Consider the following 23,834-nt stretch of genomic DNA (forward strand, 5'->3'; position numbering starts at 1 on the left):
AGGCCGCCATTTAGCTAACTACGGTTAGCGCGGCCAATATGGCCGCCGCCCTCAGCGTCGGCCCCGCCTCTGCCCGCACCCAACATGGCGGCGGCGGCGGAAGCGGCGTTGCGGAGCGGAAGCGGCTGCGGAGCCCGGCGTTGGGGCCGGGCCGGTCATGAAGCTATGGCGGGGCTCGCTGAGGGCGGCCCTGGCTCTGGTGCTGCTGTCGCTCCTTACGCCTGCGAGCGCCGTGGAGCCCATCAGCCTGGGGCTGGCGATCGCGGGCGCTGCCGCCTCGGCCCTTACCGGCTTCATCTCCTACCCGCGGCTCTACTGCTACTTCAGGGAGTGCTGCCTCCAGAAGCACGACCAGCGCGCCGCCGCCGGTGCGGGGCCGGGCCGGGATGGGGGGTGCTGGGGGGCGAGAGGGGCCATTGCGGGGTACGAGGAAGGCACTGAGGGGTGCAGAGCCCCCGGGAGCCAGGCAGCGCCCGTGTGTCCTCCCCGTGCGGCTCCAGCTCGGCCGGCCCTTTGCCCGGGGCTGGCAGGCTTCACCGCCGGGTGGGTGCGGGACCCTCCTCGGAGGCAGAAGCTGAGGGGAGCCCGCTGCCTCCTCGCTGCTGACGGTGTGTGCTCCCCATGCAGCTCTGCAGGAGAATCTGGACAAGAAGCTGTTCGGGCAGCACCTGGTCAGCAAGGTGATTGTGAAGGCCGTGAAGGGCTTCTTGAGCAACAGCAATGCCAAAAAACCTCTTGCCCTTTCCTTGCACGGGTGGACTGGAACAGGGAAGAACTTTGTCAGTAAGATAGTCGCCGAAAGCATTTATAAAAGAGGTCTGCAGAGTAAATACGTCCATCAGTTCGTGGCAACTTTACACTTTCCTCATGCTCACAGCATCAATCTCTACAAGGTAAGAGGGTGCTGTGGAACCCATGGGGCATAGCTCTGCTGCAGTGGCTGCTGTATTGAATTATAAATGCTGTGGCGTGAGCAGCACTAGAAACGTAGATGCTGTTTTATGCAGTAAGTTGTGGCTTGTGCTCGTCTTGGAATCTTCTGTACAGAACTGAGTAAATCCTACCATCCATCAGGACTGATTTTCCTGTGAACGCGAAGGGTTTTTGTATGTTTTGAGCCTCTCTTAATTTTCACGCTATACTTTGGTTAGAGATGTGACTGACATCAGATGAGTGTGGTTCAGCAGGTCTCCATGGTTAGGTGATATGGTGACTCCAGGTGTGTCAGGTGGAGCTTGCTCTCTGAGGCATGGTTGTGCTTTCCAGCTTTGCTGCATGCTGAGCAGTTTCATTTAGTTTTTCTGTGCATCCATTTCCCAGGTGTAAAACAAAACCGGCAAAGTATTCTGTTGTCAGAAACGTACAGAATGTATTTCGAATGGTTCTGTCAGTTTGTAAGTGTCAGGGCAGCTGTGTAGGCAGGTGGATGTCATAGAATGGTTTGGGTTGGAAAGGACCTTAAGATCATCCAGTTCAACCCCGCTGCCATGGGCAGGGACACCTCACACTGAACCATGGCACCCAAGGCTCTGTCCAGCCTGGCCTTGAACACTGCCAGGGATGGAGCACTCAACCTCCCTTGGCAACCCATTCCAGTGCCTCACCACCCTCACAGTAAAGAACTTCTTCCTTATATCCAACTTAAACTTCCCCTGTTTAAGTTTGAACCTGTTACCCCTTGTCCTCTTACTGCAGTCCCTAATGAAGAGTCCATCCCTAGCATCCTTATAGGCCCCCTTCAAATACTGGAACGCTGCTATCATGTGCAATGGTGGTGGCTGAGATGCATGTTTTCGGCGGGGGGGGGGGGGGGGGGGGGGGGCGTGTTCTAACTTTGTTAACAGCAGAGTTTGAATGAGTACCACTGTCTTTTGTAGTATTGAATGTTCCTATTTGGTTTGTGTATGTTAAAAATGAGAACAGGATTGTCTACAAACCTGGTTTCTAAATGGAGGAAATACCCATTTCCTCTTTTTTTACAGCTTCTTGCAACTGAGCGGTTTTAAAACAAAATGGATCCTTTTCTGCTTTTCGTTCAAGGTGAATACACTTGGGAATCTTGCTGCCCAAGGCAGTAGGGAGAATTACTGGTTCTTATCCACAGTACACCCAATGGCACCTTCCTGTGCTGCCTCTGCCGTTCAGAGACTGAGTAAACAGTGAATATAAAAAAAATGATGAATCGTTGTAAATGGTCAGAGCAGTTCTCCTTCATCTGCCAGCAGATCAACCCTTTGGGTTTGGTTTTGGTGGGTGGGTGGGGGTGGGGGGTGTTGTTTATTTGTTTCTCCAGTTACTTCATTGTTGACCTTAAATGTAACACTTAAGTGAGAGAATCTCCAAATACAAGAAAGCATTAGCAGTATTGTGTTTTAAGAAGGGCTCATAACTGTCTTCATTTAAACTTCTGAATGATTAAAACACAGGGCTGAGAATTTCTACTTCTGCCAGGGACTGCAGCTGCAGTTTCTCACTGGTGCTGTTCAGGTAGCAAATTCAACATTGCTCATAGCTTTGACACCTAAGGATGTTTAGATCAAAGTGCTGACAAAAGTAATCACCTTACTTGTCAGGGCTTTGCTTTATGTTGCTGTTCCTCGGTGGTGCCCATCCTGTGTCCTACTGTGCAGTTTAATTTTTGCTATGTTTTATGTCACAATGAGATTTCTTGCTTGTCCCATCCCATCTCTTGGTGTCTTAAAGTTTTTCAGAACCAGCATAGATTTTGTTCAAAGTTTTATTTATAGTTTTTAACCATGTTTTAGTCAAGAAGCCAAAGCTGTTAAAATGACACAATTGAAATCACTCAGGACAAAGGTCAATATTCAGAAGTGCTATTTTCTATCTTTTCAACACAAACTCTTTCAGCATCTTTCATTTTCGTGCCTCACAGGACCAGTTGCAGTCGTGGATTCGGGGAAATGTGAGCATCTGTCCTAGATCACTCTTCATATTTGATGAAATGGATAAAATGCATGCAGGACTCATTGACTCCATCAAGCCATTCCTGGACTACTATGAGCTTTTGGATGGGGTGTCTTATCGGCAAGCCATCTTCATATTCCTCAGGTATGAAGTAGCTTCTCAGGTTTGCTGTACTGTACACTTGATGCCTTTTAAAGCTACCTCCAGCTACAGTCTTTGTTTTCTCTTCACTTAGCAATGCAGGAGCTGAAAAAATAACAGAGGTGGCACTAGATTTCTGGAGAAACGGGAGGACAAGGGAAGATATACAGCTCTCAGATATCCAGAATGCGCTGTCTGTGTCCGTCTTCAATAACAAAAATAGTGAGTAAAACAGGGATTGCTTTGAAAGTGATAGAAACAAAAGGGATGGGCTTCATTTAGCTGTATTTTTACAGCTATGGTTTCTACTTGATGTGGCCTCCAGTTTTTGGCTAGCAGGGAGCCATAATGCAGTTTTGGGGCCTACAGTCAGCTCTTGAGATGACATGAAGCTCTGTGTACACCTTGGCTACCGGAATGTTTGCTGTCTGTTTGATTTTTATATGTTGAGGGAAGTCTATGCTGTGTATTTTGGGGGCTAAAGGGAAAGCAAAGAGAAATCCTGACAGTAAAGCTAGGGCTGATAAATCTGTAACCTATAAAATACTTTATTACGGGGAAGCCACTTCCTTGACCACCAACCCACTTAGCTTGTCTTGCTTAGTCTGTTAAAAGCCTTCTGGCAGCTATTTAGGAGTAGCAAGCTGACATGTCAGCCCTGCTGTGGGCAGTCCAGTGCTTCCTAAGTTTCCTTGCACAGGACTTCTGGTAAAAAGGGGGTTTTAACATAATTATGCTCTAAAATTAGCTTTGGAAGCTAACTTTTTTAAAAAGTTAAATGCACGCTCAAAAAAGGGATCAAGAAAGCTTGTCTGGGAGAGCTGATAAGAGATAGAAAATAAGTTCTTCTCTAGGTGAGAGAGGATAACATATGAGGCTAGCACTGGGGAGCAGGGCTTAAAGGCATTCCATTAGAATTAATTCATTCAGTTCCAATGGACCACATTTATATGTATCACCAAAACTTTATGCAGAGCTTACCATGAGAATGAGCTTGTATTTGGACTTACTTGTACATTATAGGGCCCTAAAACCACAGGTGAATTGTTTCTGGTATGTAGCAGAGGGTTGTGATACACCTTTTGTTCCCATGCAACTCATGGTAATGTGTAATTAGAGGAGTAGTAACAACTCCTTTCTCTTTCCCTTTGTAGGTGGATTTTGGCACAGCACCTTGATTGATAGAAATCTCATTGACTACTTTGTTCCCTTCCTGCCTCTGGAATACAAACATGTGAAAATGTGTATCAGGGTTGAGATTAAATCCCGTGGCTATGCTGTGGATGAAGACATTCTAAGCAGAATAGCGGACGAGATGACCTACTTCCCCAGAGAGGAGAGAATTTACTCAGATAAAGGCTGTAAAACTGTGGATGCAAAGCTGGATTATTACTATGACTTCTAACACTTTATTGCTACAACCTGTGAAGAAGCAAATTTAACTTAATTACAATGTGGAGAACCTGGGACATTTCATTTTTAAGCACTTTTTTAACGAAAGGAACATTACTTCTTTCCTCGTGTGTAAATAAGTGGCAGTGCCTCTGCATTGGTATTCTGTCACTGGTCACGGCTCCCAGGTACATCAGCCTTGTGTTGTCAAGGTAAGAACAAACTGTGTTGTAAATGCGGGAGTCTGTGTCTGACAGCGCTCAAGATGCCTCTTGGATCATGTGTCAGTCGTCAGAGCCATTTGCAGACTGTTGGCACCTATAGAAGGATGAGACTATGGCCTAATTTTAATTGGATTCTGGGTTGATGTGGATGATCTCTAGACAATATTGAGAATTTTAATCAAAGTTCCTATGTCTGTGTGTCAAACCGACCATATGAACCTGTTTCATGTGAATAGTGTTCTGAGGGTGGATTTAATATTACAAGGAAGTAAGTTAAAATCCTGGACTGCCACATCAGTGTAGTTGGTTCCTGGTTTTGGTTACTTTTTGATCTATAATGTTGTTCACAGCATGCTTGCCCAAGGGTGAGCTCAGGTTTGCTTTCTGACTGGTGAGTCAGCTGCATGAAAAGGGTGTATCTTAACAGGAAACATGTACAGGTGAAATTTTACATGAAGGAAATGGAAAAGAGGTTTCTTCACCTACATGTAGAATTTGGGGGACAGCTAGCACGGTTTTGCCTTTTTCATCTTCCTTGCAATACTGTGTGCCTTTGAGGCAGGGATGAAGACAGATCCAAAACCAAAATTGAAATGTGTCAACTGAACTTAACTGCAGGGAGTGTCAGACTTGTTTCTGAGTGTGAGCACTGCAGAGACTTTTTTGTTTTCATGCCAGTTTCTATTCAAAATAAACTTCTCTCATCATACGTGTATTTCTTAGCTACCTTCTGGTGTCCTTTGCATTGAGCAGTTTGTGTTGATTTTGCACAAACTTACTTGTTGAGGAAGAGCATGCTATGTTTCGGGCTGATGTGTTCAGCTGTTCGTGAATATAGGTATGTCCTTTCTTGAGTTCAAAGGGAATAGATATGAGGAGGAGATGTGACTCTTTGCTACCTGGTTAAACAGGAAATTTTTGAGTGGAAACTGCACTTCTAGACCATTGGTACTAATTACATTTGCAGGTGTTTTGTAGATGCAGACTTTTTAGGTGTATGTGTGCTCAGCAGTATCATAAGGATGAACTTGTAGACATGAATTCAAGCCCTGTTTCTTGTCTCCTGCTCCCACTGTGGTACCCCTGGCTGAACACCCTGCAGGCTCTCACTGAAGCCACCCACGTTTTTAGTGGCAGCAGCTTGAAGTTTTCTCTGCAAGGGGAAAAAAGGGGCCAGAAAGACTCCGACTGTCCAATTCTGCTCTGAAATTGTGTAATATGCAAATTACCAGTCCTGGTATTTGTCAGCAAATGAGTGCTTTGAACTTAGGTATTTATCTATTTCTTTGACGTCCTGATTATAGCAAATAATAGAAAAAAGCAGATGTGGAAATTACAAACTTTTATTACTGTCTGGTACCTTCCCATCAAAAACAGTGGTTCAACCAAGCAGTATTGTGGCTCTTTCAGCATTAAATATTCTTAGTTCTGCTTTGTGTGCCATTGCAGCATCAATACCAGCGTCTGACATTCATTGATAGCAATTATTTTTGTTATATCATAGTTCTAGATGGTTTAGGGTAGATTGAAGCTCACTCTAGAGCATGTAGGAATTATGTTGGAATAGTGGAGACTGTCTTTGATCTCTCTTCCATTCTTGAAGACAGCAGACCTGGTTAGGAGCATCTCCATTTCAGTAAATGAAATTTGTGTGCGTGAAATCACTCCCAGATATGATCCTGTCGTTATTCCTCCCCTTTAGATAGTATGGTTTCAAAGCTGAGGTCCTTATTCTGTCTTTCTTGCTGTGACTGGGTAATTTTGGGCATTATTAATAGGTGTCATGGTTTAATCCCAGCTGGTAACTAAGTACCACACTGCTGCTCACTGACTACCACCCCTGGTGGGATGGGGAAAAGAATTGGAACAAGGTAAACCCCACAGGTTGAAATAAGAACAGTTTCATAACTGAAGTAAGTGATGCACAGTACAATTGCTCAGCGATTGATGCCTAGCTAGTCCCTGAGCAGTGAGTGATCAGTGGTTCCAAGCCAACTCCCTCCACTTTTATATGCTGGACGTGACATATCCCTTTGGCTAGTTCAGGCCAGCTGTCCTGGCTCTGCTCCCTCCTGGGTTCTTGTGCACCTTCTCACTGGCAGAGCATGAGAGACTCCTTGATATGGAGCAAGCACTACTTAGCAACAACTAAAACATCAGTGTGTTATCAGCATTGTTCTCAGACTAAATCCAAACCACAGCACTACACCAGTTACTAAGAAAAAAATAACTCTATCCCAGATGAAACCAGGAGAACAGGCCACATGAAACTGGATCAGACAAGAGGAAAATGTCAAGTAGGGGAAAGGTCTGATCCCTAGGGAAACAGTGCATTGGCCAGGCAAGAGCAACTGAGGAAGCCACTGAGATAAATTCTGTTCTTACCAAAGAACAGTCCAAGTAACTGCTGCTTTAATTCAACCTTCTTCTGCAGGGAACATTCCTGTGCTCATAAAATGAGAGGTTGTGGTTAAGATACAGCAGTGTAGTGAGTGCTGTCTTGACAGGGGCAGCCTGGCCCTAGATACTCATCTGCTGGTGCCCTGGGCCAAGCTGTCGTGTGTACAGAGTGGAGCAGTCACAGTGCAAAGTCCTGATGAACCAGGCAGCTTATGCTTCCCATGTACACTCCTTGTGCATCGTTACAGCACAACACATGGTTCGCAACAGCATGAACAACAGACTGTTCAGTGAGGTGTGAGTTGTTGCCAGCTGCTGTACCTCACTTGAATTAGGCCGTTATTTACACACTGACTCTTTCAGTGCTAGAGAGGCGGCAGATGCTCTGGCCCATGCTTATCCTGTAGTTCCCATCATATCTTTGCCAGCTAGAGAGGTGAAGTGCCAGCTTGAATGCCATCTTCCCAGATGCAGCACAGAGGGGAGGAATGGTTAAATAAGCTACCTGAGTCATATTTGTCCTGCAGTGCCTGGCAGGTAGGAGTTACCTGTCAGTAACTATGAAGCAGAGACTTCAAGGCTTTTTCATAGGTTTGTTTCTTCTGAGCTGTATTTAACTGCTGAATTTCTTACTGTGCTGTCAGATGAGTCAATGTTTTCATATCAATAGGCTATCTGCTCATCTATTGTTATAAACAAATTTTTAAGGAAGCTTAATAGGAAGCTGCAGTGCAGCTGGTTGAAAAACTGCATTAACTAGTACTTTAGCTGAAAACTATTAAACCAAGAGAGAAAAGTGACTTAAGATTTATTCAAACTATATAGTAGCAATACTTAATGTTTTTAAATTGCACAAACATTTTGTATTTGGAGTAACAGAAACTGGATGCAGCATGTGAGTCAGTTAACAGGCAAAACATGATCCATGAAAACCAAGAGTCCAACGTCCCAAGGTTAATGGCTACCTAGCTTTGGCTCTGGAGATTGCATCAGTGTGAGCAGTTTGCCAACATCTGACAAACTCCACCTGGGGTTGTAAAAGGCAATTGACACTTTAAATGTAATGCTTAGCGTAAATGCTAAGCTCTCTATTGTAATTTCAATTAACATAATAGCATTGAGAACTGTTAAGTTCTGCATCATATCTTAAAGTGAGTTTTAAGTACAAGTGAGGGAACACATGCTGCAGCACAAAAATAGCCCAATCCATCATATCAGTTGTTTAGAAAACAACACTACAATCAACAAGTGATAGGCACTTCTGTCTTGTATTACAATACTTGATCCACAAGTGATGATGAAAGAGTTAAAGCTTGCAACAGTTCTAAACTTCAGCCTTACCAGTGGGTGTAGGTTAACTCAGTCTTTCCAAGCTTCCTAACTCCACACCCTTCCACTCAGTCATTCTTTAACGTTAAAAACTTATATAAAACTTAGTTACCTACTGAAGTATGGGATTGTAGATTGCTCCCATTTCCCATACTCTCTTCTCTGTGGCTTTCCAGGAAGAGCCTTCTATTGCTGTTGCTTGCACTTCAGCATAAAAGTACACATTTTAAAGTAAGTTCTGCCATGAAAGTGTCTTCCAAGCAGGGTGAGAGCAGCATTAGCCACTCCTGGACTACTAGGTGCAGCTAGGAGTGACTACTAAAGATCTTGCAGACTTCAGCCCCAGAAGCCCACATGCAGATTCACCTGACAAGCTGTAGCAGTCAGATCCTCATGAATTTTTCTGATTATGAACAGTAGGCTGGCCTAGGGCATTGTAGCAGTGGGATCCCTCAGATGGGTACCTCTGCTCAGGAAGACCACACAAATTCATATGGTTCCCTTAGTTAAAGAATATAAAGTTTCTTTTACAATTTCTTTTTGTCTAAGCAGCAATCCACCTGAAATGCATCAAGGTGTTCACCCTTTCAGACACTCTCATAGTCCTAAACACACCATACACTCCTTCATTTCACTAGCCCGTGACTGAGACAATGTACAAGGAAGGGAATATGACTGCCTGTGAGAATTTCTCTGTTCTCCTTTGCCCTTATCTAGTTTTAGTGGAAAGAGGAATTAAATCCTTAATAATCCTAGCACTTGGAAGAATAAAGCAGGAGAGACTGTACCCAGTGCTATGTATGTAACACACTCGGAAATTTTCTCTAGATCAAAAGGAAACTAAAGGTGGTAACATCTGGATACCAGTCAGTTCAGAGATGAACAGTGGGATATTCAGTGCCAGGTTGAACAGGGCTTTGAGCAACCTGGTCTAGTGGAAGGTGTCTGCTTGTGGCAGGGTGTTGGAACTGGATGAGCTTTAAGGTCCCTACCAACCCAAACCCTTCTGTGATTCTACGTTAAGTTTAAAAAAAGAACAAACCACAAAATACAACCGAAGTTAAAAAGCCCACACAGCGCACTCTGGTATTTCACCAAACCCCTGCAACAGTAAAAAAGCTTAAGTGCAAATCATAGATTTCCAAAAGCTCTGGAAATGCTTTGGAGTGCTGACAGGTACTCAGCCCTTGGCTTTTGTATCTCTCATCACAATGTCTTCATGAATATCCAGCTTGGCCTGTACAGTCTTGCAGCCTTTATCAGAGTAGATTTTCTGCTCTTTTGGGAAGAATGTCATCTCATCAGCCACTGCTTGAACGATGTTCTCATCAACAGCATAGCCACGGGCTATCATTTCAGCCCTGATGCACATCTTCACATGCTTGTGCTCCAGGGGCAGGAAGGGGACAAAGTAGTCAATGAGGTTCCTGTCAATGAGGCTGCTGTGCCACAGTCCACCTGGGGAGAAAAAGAAGCATAGGAGGGAGTTTCTCTAAACTTGAGCCTGCATAAGAGAGGATCCACAGGGCAAACTGAATTCAGTTTGTCTCAGCCACTGCCTAAGGAAGAAAAGATGCCCATTAGCAGGGGGGATGAGACTGACTATACCTTGCAAGTGCCACTGCTGCCCTTCAGCATGCATGCAGAGCAACTTCTGTGCCACTTCACTGGAGTGAAGGGCCAAAAGGGTGCAAGACTAGAGCACTGTAGGAAGATGGGCCCAGAGGAAGTAGGGCAGGGTCAAGGTAGGCTGCAGATCACAAGAGATGAGCCCTGTGTTACAAGTAAAACAAATTTCCCATTTTCTGGGGACAATGACTTACTGTTCTTGTTATTGAAGACTCCTACAGATAACATGGGCTCCAGGTCTTTCAGCTGAATCTCTTCCCTGCGCTTTCCACTTGTCCAGAAGTCAAGAGCTGCTTTATTAATTAAGTCACCACCTGCATTGCTGTTCACAAAAGGAAAACATGGTGAGTACAGACATCGCTGAAACATTTCTTTTTCAGGTGGTTACCCACATTGTTCATCTTCCTGATGTCAAACAAATCACTGAAAGAGTGCACCTATCCAAGAGAACCTCTCCAAAATGTGAATTCTCATATGATCTGTGCTCTGGGCCCAGCTCATGAGCTCTGCATGTGCAGTGGTCTGCTGCATGGCATCAGACCTGCTTCACTGTAGTCACAGGCCATGCTCATAGTGCTCCCCTATGTCTTCACAGAGAGGGTCTTCACCCCAGAGTGGTTCTTTTGCTGTTCTTTGAATGAGGTCCCATGGGAGCATCTTTATCACCATAAACACAGATTTAGCTCAGGATCTCAAAATGACTGTATAGGTGCTACAGACCTGAGGAAGATGAAGATAGCCTTCCTGTAGGACACCCCATCAACCTGCTCGTAATAGTCTAAGAATGGCTTGATGGCATCGATGAGACCTGGATGCATTTTGTCCATCTCATCAAAAATGAAGACAGAGTGTGGACAGGCACTGACATTGCCCCGAATCCAGTTCTGCAGTTGTTCCTGGAAGAAGAGATTGAAAAACACTGAAAAATGAGGCCTCTTCCAGATGTACTGTGAGTTGCTTGTATGTGACAGGCACTAGGGACATGCTTTCAAATGTCAGCAACCCATGCTCACCGGTTATACTTTTTCCTGAAGAGAGGACCATAAACTCTGTGACTGATCCCTTTGACATCCAACACTGCTTTTAAATGAGTTCTTTTCCTGCTCATAGAGGAAAGACTTTCTAATTCTTTCTGCTTAATGTATGGAAAGATACAAAACCCAGGATTAGATGGGAAGTCTTGTGACGAGAAAGCTTCTTTTTGTTTGTTTTAAATCACTGCTTTGTCTTTCATACAGAAACCCTACTCAGCAGTACATCACTTCTAGGTACCTTCAAGCATTAAAACATGAAGATTGGAGTTCTCCAATATCAAGGAATGAAGTGGCTTAAAAAATGTCTCTGCAGGCTACAGTTTCCCATTGCACAATGTGTGGTGGGTTGACCCAGCAGCAGCCAAGCACCCCAGCAGGATGGGGAAGAGAGGACAAAGAACAGAAGTGAGAAAATAATGGGTCAAGGTAAATACAGTTTGATAGGTGATGGAAGGAAGAAAAAGACTAGCAAAGGGAATCACACCCCTGACACATGCAGACCAGTGCCCAGCCAGTGTTAGAGCCAACATCCCTCACTTCTTCCTTCTTCTATTCCAGTTCTGATTGCTGAGCGTGACAGCATATGGTATGGAATGACCCTTTGGCTGACTGGGATAAGTTGTCATGGCAGCGTCCCCTTCCCAATCTCTTGCACACCCCAGCTTGCTCACTTTGAGTGGAGGAACAAAGCAAGCTTTGAGGCTGTGCAAGCACCATTCCATAACAGCCAAAACACGGCTCTGTTATCAACACTGTTTGAGCCACAAACACAAAACACGGCTCTGTGGGGGCTGCTGTGGACAAAGTTACCTTGATCCCAGCCAGGCAGGATTCTTTCCTAACAGGAAGCACAGCAGAAATCAGCAGATGGCATTAGCAACAGGGCAGCACTAGGAAACTGCTCTCACTTTAGATTCCCTGGTATTTTGTTGCCTTTCACTTCCTGCAGGGATTTCCCCGTCCACTGCTCCTAAGCATCAGCTTTGGAAATACCCAGCTCCAGCTGCCAGGTGTCTGGGGGTCATAACGCAGCACAACCTTTAGAGACAAGCTAACAGGATCACCTTGTGTCCCTCCTCACCTTATAGGTCTTGACTTGGTCGTGGTGAGGGAAGTGCAGGGTGGCCAGGAAGAGATGGACGAACTTGCTGCGCAGGCCGGCAGGGTGGACGTGCTCCGCCAGGATCTGGCTGAGGAAGTTCTTGCCGGTGCCGGCCCAGCCATGGAGTGACAGCATCAGCGGCTTCTTGGGGCTGGGGTTGTTGCTGAAGCCCATCACTGCCTTCAGCACCACCTCCTTGGCCAAGTGCTGCCCGAAGAGCTTCGTGTCCAGCTGCAGCTTCAGCGCTGAGGGGAGAGCGAGAGCTCAGCATCGCCTGGCCACCGACGGGAGCCGGCCACTGGCCGCACACCGGGCGAGCTCAGCAGGGCCATTGCGGGGCACGGGGCTCAGCCCGGCACGGCCACTGCCAGGGCTACGAAGCCCAGCGTGGTGTCGTCCCGTCCCCCCCCGCCCCGGCCCCGCCGTACCGGTAGCGTTGAGGCGCCGGCCGGCGCTGGGGCAGCACTCCACGTAGTTGCAGTAGAACCGGGGGTGGGACAGGTACCCGGTGAGCGCCGAGGCGACGCCGATGGCCAGCCCCACGCTGAGCGGCTCCAGCGCCGCCAGCGCCGGCAGCAGCAGCGCCAGCAGCCCCAGCACCCGCAGCATGGCGGCTCCGCGCCCTGCCGCAGCGCCGCCCGCTGTGGGTGGGGGGGGAATCCCCGCCCTGCCCGTAGCCGCCGCCGCCATCTTTGTGATGGGCACGGGCGGCGCTTGCTGCCCTGACTGTGAGGGACGGGACGGGAGTGACCCTGACAGCAGGCTCCGGGGGGACCTTGACAGTCTGACACCTCACGGGAGGATGGAGAGGGGACGTGGTGGTCTCTTCTCCCGAGTAGCCTGATTTCATTCTATGGCAAGGGGGCCGCCTGGCTGATGGGGGAGAGGCTGTGGACATCGCCTATTTGGACTTTATTAATAAAGCTTTGGACGAAACTGGCTGCTCATGGCCTGGGTAGGTGTGTGGGTAAACTGGCTGGGTGGCAGAGCCCAAAGAGTGGTGGCGAACGGTGTCACATCTAGTTGGTCACCAGTGGGGTCCCTCCGGGCTGGGTACTGGGGCCAGTGTTGTTTGGTGTCTTCACTGGTGATGTGGATGAGAGGATCGAGTGCACCCTCAGTAAGTCTGCAGGTGACACCAGAGTTGGTGGCAGTGTTGGTCTGCTGTAGGACAGGAAGCTCTACGGAGGGATCTGGACAGGCTGGATGGATGGGCTGAGGCCAGTTCTATGAAGTTCAACAAGGCAAAGTGCCGGGTCCTGCACCTGGGTCACAACGACCCCATGGAACGCTCCAGGTTTGGGAAAGAGTACCTGGAAAACTGCTCGAGGGAAAAGCACCTGGGAGTGTTGGTCAACAGCAGCTGAACATGAGCCAGTTTGTGCCCAGGCAGCCAAGAAGCCAGCAGCATCCTGGCCCGGCTCAGCACCAGTGCGGCAGCAGGACCAGGACAGTGGTTGTGCCCCTGCGCTGGGCACTGGTGAGGCTGCACCTTGAATCCTGTGTTCAGCTCTGGGTCCCTCACTGCAGGAGAGACATTGAGGTGCTGCAGCAGGGCTATCCCGGTTGGTTCTGTGTGACAGCATCAGCAGCCTCAGGCAGTGATGCGGAGGAGTCTCATGCCCTCCTCACCGCCTGCACCTCCTCAGGGTGAGCTGGGCTCCCTTGCTCCCCTCAGACTGAGCCAAGCCATGTCCCTGTGACCCCACTTAAAGCCACACAGGCCCCATCCTGTGTGTGTGTGTGTCCCTTCCCTCCACCCTGCCTGTGTCCTGTGAGGCACTGGAGCAAATGGCACTCCTGATCCTGTGCCACAAGCATGAGCCTCCTCCTCCTCTGTCCCCATTGGTATCTGGAGTTTCGTGCCCTGTTTGAGTACCTATTTGCACTCAGAGCTCTCAGAATTACCTGGGTAGAGAGGTGCTGGCCAGAGACTTCTTGCTCCAGCTACTGAAGGAAAAAGGGGTTAGAAAATACCATATTATTACTCCCTTTGTGTTTGATTGCAGCTCAATGGCCATCAGGGAAAACAACTGTTTGCTGCCCTCTGGCCGTGACAAGATTGTGAATTGGCAGAGAATCCAAGCGAGGAACAGACCCATGAATCAGACCCTTGGTGGGATTTATGGAAACCAAGCAGTTTGTATGAGATAGGCAGGAGTCCCAGTGGTCTTGTGGCTGCTGCTCTCTGTAAGGTGCTGGGATGAGACCTACTGTGTCTGCAGAGACTTGTTCACTGCATGTGCTACCTTCTGGTTTACTGGAGGGTTTTATGTGCCATCTAGCATACCTCACATGTATAGAAAAGTGTGCTTCTATTGCTGCATTGAGTTCTCTGTAAGAAGTACCACAATTGCTGTTTCAGTGGCTAAATTACTAGAAAGCAGCCTGTTTGTAAGCAGCTGGATTCAGAGCAGGTAGGAGGTGTCATACTGAAGTACCTGGAGGCACACAGGTACCAACAGCTGAGGATTTGTTTTGAGCTCTGTGTCCCAGCTCTGAAATGAAGCAGTATTTGTAATCCTATGACAAAGGGAAGAGAGATTCCAAGTGCCCGGATCAGGAGTTTATGGTTAAAGGTTTTGTAAGCTCTTTTTCAGACCATGCAGCAGCTCCCTGCAGGCAGGGTGAAACAGCCCTTTCTTCCCCAGTCACTGAGGACTGCCAGCCTGCTTGTCTCAGGAAGTGAAGCAGCATGGTTTGAATCTAGACTTACCGCTAATTGCTACTCATTTAACATGTATTACAGGCAACCACCACCCAGGCTGTGGGATATCACTGTGTGTCCATCTCAAGAAGCTGTGGGATTATTTCGTTAGCTCTTAGCCTTGAACTCACCTCCAGAATTTTGCCTGTGTCGTGGTTTAACCCCAGCCAGTAACTAAGCAGCACACACCACTCAGTGTCCCTCCTGCAGCAGGGTGTGGGAGAGAATCAAAACTCATGGGCTGAGATAAAGACAGTTGAATAGGACAGAAAAGGAAGAAAATAACAACAATAATGGTAATAATTAAAGAATTAGAATATACAAAAGAAGTGATGCACAATGCAGTTGCTCACCACTCACCAGCTGATGCCCAGGAAGTTCCTGAGCAGCTGCCCTCAACCAGCTTTTCACCCAGTTTATATAATGAGCATGACCAGCAGGATCATTTTGCCTGGTATAAGAGGGCCAGATAATTCTGTAAAGCAAAGACAGGCACAGAAAGATAGTGAGGATGATGGAGAAACCACAAAACACTGCTTGAGATGCCTTTGATCCAAGCTGGGAATCGTTCAAGCCCATGTACCATTGGCCGAGCAGGCTTATGCTGCATTTAGGGACATGATTTATTAGTGTACTTGGCAGCGTTAATGACTGCACTCCATGACCTTAAAGGGTTTTTTTCCTACCTAACAGATTCTATGATGTTCTGTGGTTTGGAATATCCCTTTGGCTTGTTCAGGTCAGCTGTCCTTGCTGTGTTCCCTCCCAACTTTTTGTGCCCCTCCAGCCTTCCTGCTTGCAGGGTAGCATGAGAAGCTTAGAAGTCCTTGACTTCGTATAAACACTACTTAGCAACAGCTAAAACATCAGTGTGTTATCAACATTGTTCTCATCCTAAATCCAAAACCAGCACTGTACCAGCTACCAGGAAGAAAATTAACTCTAGCCCAGCCAAAAGCAGGACAGCCTGCTTCTGGCCATAGAGACTGACACCAGCAAGGAAAATGCTCCAGTACTGCCATGAGAAGCGGGGTACATGACCACCTGTGGGATAAGCAGAATTAGGTTAATACAATCTTTGCCTTCTAGAACCACTGTGGACAGTAACTCTGATCTTCCCATAACCACTCCAAAGGAGGCTGGCATTAAAAGGGAAGCCCTCACCACCCAGGGAAAGACCATCACTTGGCTCAAGGTGCCCTTGCCTTAACGTGAGAAGTTCAGTGTGTCCTTCAAATTGCAGCACTGCAGGAGACTGCACTTTAGCCAGGAGTGAAGAGACAGGAGCTGCCAAGTAACAGGAGCACTCCCCATGAAGACTGAAGTGCTGAGAGGGTCCAAAGCTGGCGTCAAAGTGGGCACAAGAAGAAAGAACACAGCAGCATTCAGGAGCTGCATGGTGGGAAGTAAAAACCAGCCTGGCTCGGCAGGAAAGGAAAGCAAAACAGAAACTGCAGAATAACTTCCCAGAGCGTGGGGCCTGGGGCTGCTGAAGAGGATGGAAGCCAAGTCTCCTGTAAGCTGGAGGTGTTAATGAGTTAACAGACTTATCACACTGCTCCTTGAGAGCTGACAGGATTGTGGACAGGGTATTGCTGCATGGGTAGAGTGAGAGTTTCATAAGAATAATCCCAGCTCTGAGTGGAGCAGGATTGGAACCTTATCTTAATCAAGCTACTAATTGGTCTGGCGATTAACCAAGAATATAGGGATGCTTGTCTTGGGCTTAGTTTAAAGTAGGTTGTGCACTGAGCATCACAGAGCCCAAAGATTTCTGTAGCACTGCCTGGAACTCTGCAGCTCACAGGACTGAGCATGTCAGAAAGGCGCTTTATTAAACCCAAGTTCTCAGAGCAGATAGTTTGTCCTGACAACCTGGTGATAACACCACCACCAAAAAGGAGTGTTTGCAAAGGGGGAAAGACAGACCCTGAAACAGCTTGCATTTTCTCAGCACTTTTTTTCAATTAAAAAAATGGGAAAAGCACTTTGAAGTATTGGATGAACACTGAGCAGCTTTGTTTAGCATTCAAAATACATGCTCAAGATTTGACATCTCTCGTGAAACAAGTGCCCTGTGCCACTGATCACCCAGCACTCGGAAGCCTCATTGTTCCCTGTTTTGAGAGTCCTCACTGTCAGCTGCCACTGAGTCTTGAGGCAGGCACAGCTCAGACTCTTGGCTCTTTATTCCAAGGTAGTTTTCCCGCATGGCTCAGAGGTGTCTCAAAGCCCCAGAGCTGGCTGCCAAGGAGCTAACCCCAGAGGAGCACAAAGCCTGCTGGGCTTTCCAATTGCAACCTCTCCGTTGATTCCATAGAATCATAGAATAGCTAGGGTTGGAAAGGACCTCAAGATCATCCAGTTCCACCCGCCCTGCCATGGGCAGGGATACCTCACACTAAAGCATCCCACCCAAGGCTTCATCCAACCTGGCCTTGAACACCGCCAGGGATGGAGCACTCACAACCTCCCTGGGCAACCCATTCCAGTGCCTCACCACCCTAACAGGAAAGAATTTCCTCCTTATATCCAATCTAAACTTCCCCTGTTTAAGTTTTAACCCGTTACCCCTTGTCCTGTCACTACAGTCCCTGACATAGAGGCCACAGGAAGGAAATGGCAGCGGCATAGGAAGGTTTCTGTGTTCCCTGGACTCTGTCAGAGCCCTCTGGGGAAAACTCAAATGAGAGTTTTACAAAGGGGGTTTAATACCACTGAAGAAATGCTGGGAATTTACCAGTCAGCTATTTCCTTGCGGCACCGCTCCTCTGCATTTGTCTGTGCTGAGCGCTAGATGGGGTGTCAGACAAAGGTTTTAGTCCAGGATTTATAGGGTAGAACAACTTGGACAGAAAACCGAGTCGTGCCTGAGAAAAACAAAAGAGAGGAGTACACTGATCCCCTGTGTTGTGGCACATCACTTCTTGGGACACCACGCAACCCGGCCCGCACGGCTGCTGAGGGTTCATGGAGAGCAAGAGCCTCGGAGGCAATTTCAGCAGGGGACTGAGGGCAGCCAAAGTCATCCTACAAAGAAGACGAAGAGCTTGAACAAAGAATTGAGGCTCTTTAGCTGGGATCTGCGGATCCTCTTGTCTGTACATCTGGATTGAAGGTGCAAGCAGGTTGCATTGCTCACCTCAGCCTTCAGCAGGTATTTCACTGTTCCTCTGTAGAAACAGAGAATGGTCCGTTGAACACGGCAATGGACTGTCACCCCTGAGTATATCTGGAATAAAGTGTAAGTGCCAAGTTGTGCCTTGCAAAGGAGGAATCAGTTTCACAGTTTATGGTCCACACTTTCAAACCTGGATAGCCTAGAGCCTCTTCTGACTGATGTGTGAAGGACACGATGAGATGTCCCTAGTAAATTTTTCATTGTGGTCTTGTGTCCTTTCACAAGGTCCCACCAGCCCGGAAGGGAGTGCATCTCCCCAAACACAGATAGGAAATACAAAGTAATATGCTAGAAACAACACAGAGAAGAAGAAATACTTTATCAATGCAAAAAGAAGGGGTAGCATGGGACACATCTATACATCTTCCCCTTTCCATGTGGGAGGGAGGTGGCATATATTTCCTATACAACAATAGGATGTATGCTGCATAACAGGTACCAGATGGGTGTTTAAATAACCTTCAGCTGCAACATGTCATGCTGTTATCTCATTATCCCTTACAAGTTAAATGGGTTCAAGCTGGGCTCAGACATGGATGAGATGTCTAATAGCAGTGGTGAAGCTGACATTGATGGGAATTTCCTTGAACAGCTGTCTGAAAGCTCCAAGTGGAACACAGACCTTGCAATACACAGTCCACAGTGCAACATCTTGTTGCCTGTTGTGCTGATGAGCACTTTGTTCTTCCATCTCAACACCCTCCTGTGTGCTGGGCATGGGATTGGCATCCTGTCGTGTATTCACACTGCCCTCCTGACCAGCTTAAGGGGTAATGGTGGTCAGCCAGCAGTGGGTCATCTTGAATCAGCTGCCACAACCTGAAGGTACTGGAAGTTTGTAGTAGAGAAGAACTCTAAAAGAGCGTTCAATGTGCATTGTTGGTTTGGGGTATCTGTGCTTTATGGTGTTGATCAGTGGTGGAAGGGGTGTGATGGGAAGGTGAGGGTGTAGGAGATGTGAGGACATGGGAGGGCTTACAGAAAGAGGGAAAATAGGGATTTGGGGAGCAGTGGTATGAGCTGAAGGATCTGGGGTGTTTGCAGTGAGTAATTTGGACTGCTGAAGCTATCGCGATAGGGGAAGTAGTGGAGATGGGGTGGGTGTGCTGCAAAGGGAGAGATAAGAGACGCAGAGGAGTAATTCAGGTCATGCATGAGGATAGAAGGAGGTCCCAGATGAGAGCTTTGCTGGCCTTGCTCTGCTTTTGGTGTGTTGAAATCTTCTGTCACCCACCCGCAGTTTGATTTGTACACTTTTGGGTTCAAGTCAGCATTCTGAAGACTCTGGGTTTGCAACTCCGTGACAGAAAGCCTGGCGAATTCGGGATATGGCTGGTTAGTGTGGCTTTCTGATCACGAGGCAGCATACCTCACACTTTGCTGGTGAGCCAAGACACATCGCGTCTCCAGCCACAGGACAGGGTGCTAGGAATGGGTGTTGCAGCCCTGCCATGAGTTCATGGAGTGCAAGAGGTTTCTAGGTATGAATTTTAGGGTCAATGAATCAATGCTTTTCCCAGAAAAAGCCTGTACTTTTGTTAGAGAATGTATAAGAACAATATTTATATATTGCTATATAAATAACAATATTTCGAAGTGCTTTATGAAAGAGGCTTGGGAACATGACTGCTGCTTTACATGGGCTGCAGGGCTGCCAAAAGGTTCTCACTGAAGGTTTCTAATTGGAGAGTAAGTGGGAGACTCATTTTTCCTTACATTCAGTTTAATTTCTACCTAAACACGTATCTTTTCTCCCTGCTTCTGACTCTCTTGGACACTCTTTAATGCCCACAGTTTTTTCTGAGTGAACTTTGGTTTATTTTTACCCCTTTTTTTCCCTTTCCCCTGTACGTGTGGTTTGCGTTTGTTTTCTTTCCCTGCTTAAATTTCAGCATCATCTTCCAAGTGCTCCTTATCCTAAACATAGAGATGAGGCAGTGACAGGAAAGAGCTGCCACTCTGACGTACATTGGGATCTTTCAAGGGTGGGATTGTGGTGGGCTTTATCCAAATACAGAGCCTGGCTAAGCTCTCAGGACTACACTAATGCTGCGGAAAGGCTCTGACTCACTAGAATGTGTTCATTGACCTTTCTGTAATGTGACAGTAGCAATAACACAAGACACCAAATTCTACATTCATGTTGAGCAAACATTGTCTAATCCTAGCAACACCCAGGGAGCCAAGAGACTGTCATCCTTCTCTTGCAGGTAGGAAAGCTGAGGTTTGCAGAGGATGAAAGTTCTTCTTAACATGGTAGTTCAGAGCAAAAGGTTCAGCAATTCTGTTCCGTCTTTGAAATCTTTACTCAAGAGCTTGAGCCATGATTTGCCTTGGGCAGACATGAAAGTCCTTGTCTAAATTACAAAATCTGAGTCCTTTGGGTCAGTGTGTGCTGCTTTACTGTGTGAAGAGGGACAGTCCAACAAGGAAAGGTATGGACGAGCCTGGGATTTGGGTGAAGTGGAACATCACATAGCTGTCAACATAAATCTGCCCATGAGAAATAATCGCTTTGGTCACACCTGAGCCCTTGTAAAATCCTGATGTACCAGCAGGGTTTTTTGTTCTGGTTGCTGTCTCTAGAAAAGACAATTGAGAGGTTCCTCCCTATGATAACAGGCAAGGGTTTCCCATCCGGATGCCCAACCTTAAAACCCTTTTGCCTGAGCCTGTTTTGCAGCAGAAGACCAGAGTCTCTGTGTGCTGTACAAGCAGAATGAATAAGCAGCCCTAAGGACCTTGCAGTGTTTGGAAGCAGTGGTGGTCCAGAGCAGAGCTTTACCTGGTCCTGCATCTTCCCAGAGCAATGTACGGCCGCTGAGAATCAAGCAAGGTTGATCAATGCTGCCAATGCCCTTTGGCTGTGGTGAATGCTGACAGCCTGCAGAGGGACAGAAATACGGGTTTTAATCTGATATGAAGTGGTTTTTGGCAGGTGGAGCTACACAGGTCATGTTATACAGTAGGGATAGGAGTGAAAGGTAGGGGAGTGGAGGTGTTTAAAGCCATGCTTGATGTCCAGCATTGGTGTGGGTGAGGGAAGCTGCTGTCTCACATTTCTTGCCTCCTGTGGGAACTTCCTTGAGAGGTGATGTTTTATAGAGCAGTGCAAGGTGACACGCTGACAGGGCACTTCCCTGCTCCTTGTAGCGTGAGACCTGGTGCTGGAACCCCTTTGATGTTTCAGTCATACCAGCTCTGTCAAGCAATGATGGATGGAGATCTTTCTTCAGAACAAGCACAAGGAATTATTGAAGCGCCCAGCAGCCAAACTGGCTCTGCTCCTTCACACAGATTGCTGTGTGCTCCAGAGGGGGAAGGGATGGAGGGAGGCAGCCCTTTGGCTTTGGACAAAATAAGAGGTTCCCGTTCTTATGAACAGGAGATGCCAAGGCTGCCATAGTGACAGGCTTTGAGGAGAACAGTGTTTTAATCTGTAGCTGGGTGATGTTAAGAGGTGACCATTTCAAAACTGGACCTTCTTAGTATGGACATACTCCAAGATCATGTAGCTTTTGGTGCCAGGAGTGAAGAAGTTAAGGAATAGCTTGGAGAAAATTGCTGTTAAAGAGTTTACCAATACCAGTGCTGGGAGGACGCTGTGGTTCAGGTGGGTGCTTGATGTGCTGGCTTGGGTGTCTGCTGTTGCACAGGAAGAGGATGCAGCAGCTCAAGGTCTATTGGTATGACCCAAAGCCAAATGCAAATAAGCAGCCACCACCTATGGACCATGCAAATTCACCTGGGCTGGCAGCAGAGAGGCACTGCAGGAGGACAGCAGAGCAGGGTGCAGGACCTCTGTTTTACCAGCCCCTCCTTTTCACCCCTGGCTGCTGCAGAGCTGGCTCTGCTCCTGACTAATTGCCTTTGGGTTCTGATTTCAAGGCCTGTGTTGTGCAAGATCGAGATGCATAATGCATGAAGTGGTAGTGATGGAGCTAGTGGATGGGCTATCGGGTTGCACTTGCATGCTGGCAGCCAGACTCTGTTTTGACTTGTAAACTAAACACTCCTGGTGCACACATCCTCTGTGGTTTAGTGATTAGATCTGGGGACAGTATTTGGACTCCAAGGGTCAAGCCAAGGTGCTGTCACCCAGCTCTGAGCAACACTGGCTAAGTCACATCATCCTAATCCCCCACGTGTCTCTCCATGACACAAACAAGAGAGGAAGGAGATCCCATAAAAGGATTATTGTTACTATCATCATCTTAATTTAAATTGTTTCATTATGGAACTTATTGTCCCAGGAAGTAATCCATTTCTAACAGTTTGCACAGTGGACTTGATGCGTGTAATTATCAGGCGTTACCATCCTGTGTGACAACAGATTTGCAAGAAAGAGAATCCTCATGCTGTAGGCTCCTCACTGGTAAGATGGGGATGCTGTGTGAGCTGGATTTCACCCACCTAAATCCTGCCTTTGGGTTTGGTTTTTTTCCCTTTCTTTTTAAAATTGAGCCCGGAATCTGAATCTGGAGACTGTTCCTGTTTGGCTTTGACTGGGCTCCAGTCTGGGTCTGGGACCTGCTTCCTGGTTTTGTTCTCCAGGCTGGCTTGCAAGCAGCTGGAGTGGAGTAGCTCTCACGTGAGCCTGTCTGCTGTGTGTAGCAATAGCTCTCTTTGAGAGAACAAGAAATAATAGGGAAACTTTATCCCATATTCTGTCTTAAAACTTGAATCTGGTGCAACTAATAATTTAGGGATAAAAACTGTGTGAAAGGGATGAAACTTAAACTTGATGAAATAAGAAAACACTGTGCTTACAATGGCGGGAGAGAATTATAGGGCATGAGTAATGCTGTGCCCTTGCTCCAGACATAGGCTCTGATGTGGCCAGTGGTTTGTACATCATCCAAAGTACATAAGGTGGTGGTGTTACTAAGCAGACATCAGCATCCAGCACTTTGGGACCCCTAGGTGAAAGAGGATATAAAAGTGCTCAGTAGGTTTTGGGTTGGACTAGAATCAGAGGCTGTGTGTGGCTTGGGGTTTATAAAACTAAACACCCTCCTCCTTCCCCCAACTCCTAGGGAAGAGCCATAAATACAGGTCACTAAAATTAGTCTTGCAAAGCAGCTATTCAGCCTGGTGCTTCTTATTCCTGCTCCTCTGTGTCGAACTCAGGCTTGAGTAAAGACCTCTGCCTGGTTTTAATCAGCTTTAGCAGTTGGTGTTGAAGATCAAGGATGTTCACCAGGAGAGAGCAATGATTTGCTGCTGTAATAACTTCTCCGTTTGTTCAGACAGACCAGATCCGGCTCCCTGGGGAGGGCTGTGGAGGCTATCAGCTGGGCTTGGTACTTGTTGGAGAGCCTCAGAGGGGATCTGTAACCAGAGAACAGGTACCAGCAGCCAGGAAACCTCGGCAGCACCAGTGAGGTCTCCTGAGCAGGGAGAAATGAGGTGGTTTATCTGGATACCACAGTGAGGAGGCTCCCTGGAAACTGCGCCAGATCTGTCTGTTTCTGTGGATGGACATCAGGCTGTCATCATGGGACAGCCAAGGCATCCCTCCTCCTTGGTGACTTGCTGTCAGGAGCTTTCCAGTCCATCTCTGACCTGTGTGCTGCTTCTTCTGCCTCTGGTGCTGAGAACAACTGCCAAGAAATCACCCAGGGTAGCATCTCTTACACCAGGACCCCAATGCAGAATGAAACCCCGAGACGAAAAGCTATTGTGCAGCTATTTCTGCTAAACAGTAGTGGACTTAAGCAGCCAGCTGGATAAAACTGGCTTTGTAGGTCCTGAGGTGCTCCTGTTGCAG

General features: G+C 47.3%; 2 protein-coding genes across 2 annotated transcripts; one reads left to right on the forward strand and one right to left on the reverse strand.

Annotated features, from left to right (window-relative positions):
* The first annotated feature begins 103 nt into the window (after positions 1–103).
* LOC136022244 (torsin-1A-like) lies at positions 104–5,397 on the forward strand. Its single transcript, XM_065695262.1, has 5 exons — positions 104–368; positions 628–893; positions 2,894–3,069; positions 3,161–3,288; positions 4,221–5,397. Exons 1-5 carry the CDS (start codon positions 158–160, stop codon positions 4,469–4,471), a joined length of 1,032 nt encoding a protein of 343 aa, XP_065551334.1. The 5' UTR covers positions 104–157; the 3' UTR covers positions 4,472–5,397.
* Positions 5,398–7,873: 2,476 nt separating this feature from the next.
* LOC136022245 (torsin-1B-like) lies at positions 7,874–12,826 on the reverse strand. Its single transcript, XM_065695263.1, has 5 exons — positions 12,605–12,826; positions 12,156–12,421; positions 10,761–10,936; positions 10,235–10,362; positions 7,874–9,869 (listed from the first exon to the last, which is right to left on the reverse strand). The coding sequence occupies exons 1-5, from the start codon at positions 12,783–12,785 to the stop codon at positions 9,592–9,594; spliced, it is 1,029 nt and encodes a 342-aa protein (XP_065551335.1). The 5' UTR covers positions 12,786–12,826; the 3' UTR covers positions 7,874–9,591.
* Positions 12,827–23,834: the final 11,008 nt, after the last annotated feature.

The sequence above is a fragment of the Lathamus discolor genome, chromosome 15 (genome assembly GCF_037157495.1).
Source record: "Lathamus discolor isolate bLatDis1 chromosome 15, bLatDis1.hap1, whole genome shotgun sequence".
NCBI classification, from domain to species: domain Eukaryota; kingdom Metazoa; phylum Chordata; class Aves; order Psittaciformes; family Psittacidae; genus Lathamus; species Lathamus discolor.

What these genes read in the sequence shown, in the direction of transcription:
- LOC136022244 (XM_065695262.1), top strand. Translation starts at nt 158, where the DNA reads ATGAAGCTATGGCGGGGCTCGCTGAGGGCGGCCCTGGCTCTGGTGCTG. An exon ending in CGACCAGCGCGCCGCCGCCG is followed by an intron (nt 369 to 627) that starts GTGCGGGGCCGG and finishes CTCCCCATGCAG; the next exon opens with CTCTGCAGGAGAATCTGGAC. An exon ending in ACAGCATCAATCTCTACAAG is followed by an intron (nt 894 to 2,893) that starts GTAAGAGGGTGC and finishes CGTGCCTCACAG; the next exon opens with GACCAGTTGCAGTCGTGGAT.
- LOC136022245 (XM_065695263.1), bottom strand. Translation starts at nt 12,785, where the DNA reads ATGCTGCGGGTGCTGGGGCTGCTGGCGCTGCTGCTGCCGGCGCTGGCG. An exon ending in CCGGCGCCTCAACGCTACCG is followed by an intron (nt 12,422 to 12,604) that starts GTACGGCGGGGC and finishes CTCTCCCCTCAG; the next exon opens with CGCTGAAGCTGCAGCTGGAC. An exon ending in AGTCTTCAATAACAAGAACA is followed by an intron (nt 9,870 to 10,234) that starts GTAAGTCATTGT and finishes TTTTCTCCCCAG; the next exon opens with GTGGACTGTGGCACAGCAGC.